Below are 7308 nucleotides of genomic sequence, written 5' to 3' on the forward strand. Positions count from 1 at the left end.
TGTATAGTCTACAAAGTAGTGATTTCTTCAGAAACCTCCATTAGCTTCAACATACACAGACTTTGGGGTCTTATTACCAAACAGACGGGCAAACACTCACACTCACACGCTTCACTGGTTCTTCATGGGCTCTAACCAGATATACAGTTCATTTCCAAGCCAGCACACACTTGCTCAAAGGCCAAATCTATTTCCCAAATCTACAATTTCCATGCCTCACTTTTTACTGCAGTTGGAACCGGTATTGAAACCAGAAATCCTAAACCATGTGTGCATGATTTTGTTTGTTTCTATTAGCTCTTACCCAGGTAATTAGGGCTGGCGTGTCTCTCCGTGATGTTAATAAATGTAGCTCCTGGCGGGATGTCCAGGATCTTGTGGTAACCAAGGGGAACCGAGACATTTTGGAAGCTTCCCGTCACCTTTCGACAGGAGCTCTCCCGCCCACCACACACTCCACACTTGTCAATCACAGAGCCGGAGCCCAGCACCCCATTGCAACCCTCGGTCTGGCAGGAGAGGAAGGTGAAAAGACATGAGTGAAGGGTCTGACAATGAGGGGGGGGGGAAAGTGGCTCAGGGGAACAAGAGAGGGGGTGGGGACAGAGCGGGCAAAAGCTATTCCAATGTGGTTGAAATTTCACATCCATCGCCAGTGTTTACTTCACCGTTGTTTGAGTAAATTGGAAACTGTTGCTGCCCAGATTCATGCCAAAAAGAGAAGCGTGGAATAAGTGTAAAACCAAAGAGTACAAATGAGAGAAAGAGGAAAAAACTAAGAGAACAGGGGCCCAGAGCAGGGTAATAAAACGAGACTGGAGACACTCTGAGTCTGAATGCAAGCCTTAAATCAGCCTCCAGACGTGAAAGAGGTTCTGGACTCTGTCAGCTCCAGCTAAACAGGATGAACTTGGGCTCAGACACCTGAGAGCACAAAGTCCTCACTCACATGCACATTTAAATGCACTCACCAGACATTGTCCCTCTAGACAAATGTCGTTGGTGCTGACATTGAAGCAGGGGGTCCCGTCTCTGACGCGCTCGGCCTGGCGGACATAGAAACGATAGCCAGCAGGTCTGCAGGTCAGCTCGCACTGTTTGTCCGCACCAACTGCAGGAGGAATACAGAGAAAAGGAGGATTATTGCACAAAGTATTGTACGGTGTGTGTTTTAATGGGAGATCTTTTTTCTCTGCGTCTGCCTGGCTTAGAAAAGACCCAGCTGGGCGATGAATGTCTTTCCATGTGGCTTTCCCGACAGCCAGACAGCAGCAGAGTCATTACCTATTTCCCTCTGCTGCTCAGGAGATACAGACCCAGAGGAGAGGTGTAAACATGAGCCTGAGGGAGGCTTGATTAATGAAAGTAACCCAGTGGGTAAACACAGCAGGGAGAGACTTTTAAATAAGAGAACAGAAGAAAAGAATAAGAGAAAGAGAAAAGAGCTTCAAGTTAAAAGAGGAAATTGAAGACTTTCAGCCCTGAAAGAATAAGCAGAGAAATAAACGAGTGGAGAATACAGAGGATCTCACAAGGGACAAGGGGTGGGGTTCAAGTCAAAAATGTGGAGAAATGTGTGTCTGTGTGCGGAAATACAATAAGTAGTAGGGCTGCTCAATTAATCGTATTTTAATCGCGATTACGATTATGGCTTGCAACGATTACGAAAACAACGTGTAATCAAAATAAAAGGATTATTTTTTTATTATTATTATTCCTTTTTTTTTTTCTTTATTTAATTTTTTTTTTTTCAGTTGAATTTTACTTAAAGTTCAGGGTAATCAACTGTTAAAAACATACTGTTCAAATTTATTTTCTCCAATAAATGGATGTTTTCAAAATCAATGAATAATCGCATTTAATGACCGCAATTCAGAATCTTTGGAAGTACGCCTGTTTGCTTCATTCTGCTGCAGCAATTCTGATACTTGAAAAACAAACTCTCTTCTGAAAGTCGGAAAAGGAGCATTTTTACATAAATGTACCACTTACAAACACACAGACATGAAATTATCTTTAAGTTGTTAATCTTGAAAAGAGACGGATAAGCATATCTCCCAACTATTCCTTTAAAGAAGAGAAAAGAGATAGAGCAAGACAGGACGGGACATTGAGCGGCTCCACTGTTCGTCATCCTCTCTGAGGTCAGAGATTGGGGGTCTAAGGGGTTAGAGGCCCTGGGCAGAGCGAGTGTGTGCCTGTGTGTATAGCGCTGGTGTGTGTAAAATAGAGCTATAAACATGAGCTCATAGCATGAGTAAGAGGTCATAGGTTTAGTGGAGAGGGGAGGGAGGACTTTCTGTCACTGGGAGTTCAGGGGTTAAAGGAGATATACTGTGCTTCTGAATGTGTGGCTTCTCTCTGCGGTGTCGTATTTTCTGTCAAATGATGCCCACTATTGAATTCTAAGAAAATATGAACAGCATGACACCTTGTAGTCAAACATTGCATTATTCTAAGCTTTAAACCTTGAGGCCTTGAAATATAACACTAAAGACCATTATGGGAAGAGACCCCTCCCATTTCAATAGGCCATCAGCAGCAAGTAAATCAAAGCCCTACCATCTTCAAAGTCAAGATGCTCAAAGGAGATACCCCGGACAAAGACTAAAGGTCAAATACCTGAGCCCATCTTTCACCTTGTGTGTCCAAGAGAGAATGCAGAAACTGAGGAGTCTTTTGTGAACTCAAAGTGACTCCATATGCTTTCACAGAATCTTGTTTAATTGAATTTTCGAACTGTAGTGAAACAACCCCTTGCGAGGGGTAAATATAAGTAGTCATTATACGTGAAAACAGAAAACAGCCTTTTGTTAGTAAGACTGGACTGCAAATTCATTATTTGTGATGCTTTCCAATTTTACGTGGACAGCACCAAATCACCACACATTTTCTTAAGTAGATTTCCAAAATATATCTGGATCCGGGATGGACCATGTTGTGAGTCCCGACAAAAAACAGTTTGACAGTTATTTGTGCCTTTGAGAGTTAGACATCCTGATGCGTGGACATTAGGTAGTATATTTATCTCATTAAGTGGCTGGAAGTGGTCAGGAAGTCCTACACACGAAGCGATTGATGAAGGCTTTATGTACCAGTTACAAGATGTGCGTATAAATATAACCCTAAAATGTGGAAGTGGCCCTTTAAAATAAGTAATCAAAGACTGCACGACACTTTAGAGTTTAGGGAGCAGTGACAGATTAAAGGTACTGAAAAATATGGATTACCGGTAAGTGAATTTGAGGGCCTATAAAACATCAGAAAGGAAATGCTTCATGAAAATTGTACAATATGTCATCAATATGTGGAAACTATCTAGTATAAAAAGAGTAGGGGTGTTAGCTGCTTATCTTTATTATAGACCAATTAGATAAGTATTACAAATAAAAAGTGTAATCTGATGATGACTCCAACGCTCAGCAGCATCCTGCGATCCTTTACTCAGATTATAGTTGATTAGAAAAGGATCGTCTTTTTTTAAAGTATAACAATGTTGAATACAAATTCGACTTATTTAATAGATTTAAAGGGTTTACACATGAATGTTGTTGCATATTACTACTGTTCAATAATGTGTGTGCCACATAAATGAGACAAACCTTTTCAAACTAAAGCTACACACACACGCACGCACGCACGCACGCACGCACGCACGCACGCACACACACACACACACACACACACACACACACACACACACACACACACACATATGTTGCTACTAGCTGCAGCAAAACAGACACACAGTACATGTTTATTAAGAAAAGGGGAGTAAGTGATCCCACCCTCTCTATCTCTCCACCTTTGTTCTTTCTTTCTGCCGTCAAAGTTATCATTGAGAGATTAGACTGGAGACAGTGACAGAAAAGAGGGGGAGACAAGTTGCCACTCATAGAGAGAGAGGTCTCTATGCTTCCTCTTCATCACACTCTTCATCTCCTCCTCTTCCTGCCCTGCAGTCATGTTCAAGTGCTCTCACAGACCCAATCCTCTTTAATGCTTCTAAAGCGCCTTTATCTTTCATTTATCTCTAGCTACTTCACCCTGCTTTTCTATTCGCCTCGGTCTCGGGCCTCTCTTTCTCTTTCTCTTCCACTGTCTCTCTCTCCCTCTCTGAGCTTAGTGTTCAGACAGTGGAATATATGTTCTCTAAATATACTTCCCCACTATCTCTCCGTCTAAACAAACTCCAACTGGGAGAGAGAAAGAGAGAGGCAGCGGGACAGGAAGAGGGGAGAATGGGGTGAGCAGAGAGGGGATGAGGCCAGAAATAAAGGGAATATTCATGTAAAACAACACCTGCACGTGCAGCGCTTACAAATGGGAGGTACTACTATTCAGAGCCCAGCTTGTAAGGGGAAACATCACCACCAAAATGAAACACATCTGTGGTTAATAACCAAAGTGGAAGCTTTACAGTTTAATCTTCCACTTTCAACCTTAGGCCACAACACGTTTCCTACATACATAACAGGGCCATCACCTTGGAGACAAGACATCACGCACCAAGTAGCAAGAGCTGACTTCACGGGTTAATATAAATACTTATGGGAAATATATGCAGTGTTGTAGGAAGTCCTAAACAGATGAGTGCAACTGGAGCGAAATGACTAATACCCCACTGGATGTCGAAACACACACACACACTCCTCTCATCCTCCAGTGTGTTGATGGGAAGCTAGATATGAAGTTTTGGGTTGTAGCCAATGGGAGCAGACTGAAGTAAACAGTTGACTTAGCAGAGTGGAAAAGGATCATCTCCAGCGCAGATCGAGTGTGTTTGACCGAGCTGACGTCATGTGCAGCTGCATGCCTTTAAAACACACAGCACTGTATCAAACCATCGGGTCCGTCACCACCAATTAATGTGAAATGTGCCATTTGGTGGCTCAAAAGATTCCTCGAAAATAATGGAACTATGTTGTTTTAGTGATGCTAGAACCATGATTTAGAGGTTGTCTCTGTTTCTCTTCCCCTTCTCAGCCGATCTCAAGGACACGCTGGTTTAAAATAAGCCAGAGTGGAGCAGAGGGCAAGGATACACAGCAGATAGTGAGAATTTAGGAGCATGTCGATTCAGTATAAATACAGTAATCTCACCCTCACAAACATGCAGAGAGAGCAGAGGTGGGTGAAAGGGAAGCCCCATGTGTGTTTATGCAGACAGTTAGGCTCCAGCCATGACTATAGATAGTATAGATGTGCAGCACACGTTGTATAGATCTGCCTGCATCTTCAAAGATTGCTTCTCTGATGAAACCAAAAATAAATCAGTACAGCCTTTAAGATAAACTGAACCTGTGTTGTCAGTGTTGACCTTTCACACAAGTAAGGGAAAAAAGTGATGTCATCTATCCATTATCTACAAACTTAATCCTTTGCAGGGTCACAGGGGATTGCCAGCTCTTACTGAGTTAAAAGGGACAATAGGTCAATCAGGATCCTCACGATAATATAAACAGGCAGTTAACGATTTCAAATTCCCCTGTATGTACGGGTTGGCAATAAATACTGTTAGACATAGACTATATATTAATGGAAAATAGTGTCCGTGACGTCACCCATAGTTTTCTGCAGAACTAATTTAAATCCCAAAGTGGGCGGAGCCTAATTCGGGCTGCTAACGTGTAGTCCAAATATGGGAAAAGAGGCACAATTGTGGCGGGCCTGTCTGCTGAAACATGCCCCCTGTTTCAAAGCTCCCATGCTAACTAGGGCTAACAAGCTAGGCTTAGATTTTATGGGATGCCTCTTATAAGTCTACAATTAAAGATATTCTAGCCAAATGTATTCAAAGCAAGCATTTGTGATACATGCCGTGTGTTTTTGGTTTAGTTTTTATTTTGACATACAGTAAGTGTTATTTATGTTTTAAGACAAAGAAACGTAAGTACTGTATGGGGTTGGCCTTGCTGATCTAGTGTATCTGGCTCTACTCTCTCACAGTGTGTGTGTTGAGGAATTCAAGCCAGCTGATACAGTAATCACAAGTGGATAATGGACAGACAGATACACAAACATACATGCACAAACATTTTTCCACATACCATCTCAGATCCATTAAGCCATTCATCGACAGTGAAAGCACACTTGCCAATAAGCTCATTGTGTAAATACACAGAGACTTATACACATAAGTCAAGTCTAATGACAAATACTGTTGATAATATCCCACAGCTGCGTTTCTCTCTTCCCCTCCTACAATCTCTCACTCCCAAAACCCCCATGTAATATATTCTCTATCAACACCCCCTTCTTTCTCTAATACCTCAGATATCTGTTTAGTCTCTTTCTTTTTCTCAAGCATTGGAAAAGAAAGATAAATAGACACAATCAAGAGAGCAAACAAACACAGGGATGCACTCATAACTTCATAGAGTACAGAAAAACAAAGAAACACACACACAAGCCACGTTTTCTCTCTTTGCTCCCAGCGGTCATGTGACAAAACACTTGCATCTCATCACCTCTCACCTCCCCTTCTCTGTCTGTCTCTTTCTTTCTTTATCTCACTCAGTAGGAATCTGTGTGCTTAGTCAGAGCTGGGAGGAGAAGCTTGGCAGGAGAGGACGGGACATGTTGGACAAATGAGAGGAAAAAGAGAGGAGGGAGTGTGTTTTTGAGCGGAGAATAAAGGCAGATCGAGTTCCAGTCATTCTCTTTTCCTCTTGACTCCCACCACCCTCAACGCTAAATTTACAGCAGGCCAATGAGAGGAAGGATTGTGGTGACTTGAGCATGCAGCAAAAGCCCTGCCAAGACACATTAATACCAGAGCAACATTTAACTCACTTAATCACACATTTTACTGGCGCTTTTTCACCCCCCTTCCCCTCCGCGAGCATTTAATTCTCACAATAAGTCTATTATCACAAAGCACTGTGCAGCTCAACCCTAAACGACCATGTGTGTTAACTCAGAGCTCACCCTCAGTGAAAGGTTCCCAGTTGTAGAGGCGACCCATGAACTCCTGGGTGTTAAAGGCTGCACACTGCTCTGCTCTGGAGTCCAAAGCACCTCCTTCACACACCTGGAGGACAGAAACACAGAGAGACAGACAGTTTACTATTGACTGAATACGTAATAACCCAGCTATTAAAACAGTTGTTTACCTCCCACTCCCGGGAGAAGTAAGGGTGGAGTTGACTGTTGTGAGGAGAGCGAACGAAAAAAAGCGAATAACATTTATTAGATTTGATAAAGATTAGCGCATTTTCAATACACTCAAACACACATACACACATGTAGTCTGTGCTGCTTTGGCAGGGATCAAGTGTATTAGAACCATATGGAAATAATAGATTT

The 7308-nt window shown here is 42.4% G+C and overlaps 1 protein-coding gene across 1 annotated transcript in view; it reads right to left on the reverse strand.

Moving 5' to 3' along the window:
* Positions 1-7308, reverse strand: part of adamtsl4 (ADAMTS-like 4) — a 34747-nt gene that overhangs the window by 9328 nt on the left and 18111 nt on the right. Inside the window, exons 5-7 of the mRNA XM_079691579.1 lie at positions 6931-7033; positions 972-1111; positions 305-509 (exon numbers count right to left, since the gene is read on the reverse strand). Coding sequence (XP_079547705.1) covers positions 305-509; positions 972-1111; positions 6931-7033 — 448 coding nt within the window. The remainder of the gene's footprint in view (positions 1-304; positions 510-971; positions 1112-6930; positions 7034-7308) is intronic.

Source organism: Notothenia rossii (genome assembly GCF_949606895.1).
Source record: "Notothenia rossii genome assembly, chromosome: 7".
Taxonomy (NCBI): domain Eukaryota; kingdom Metazoa; phylum Chordata; class Actinopteri; order Perciformes; family Nototheniidae; genus Notothenia; species Notothenia rossii.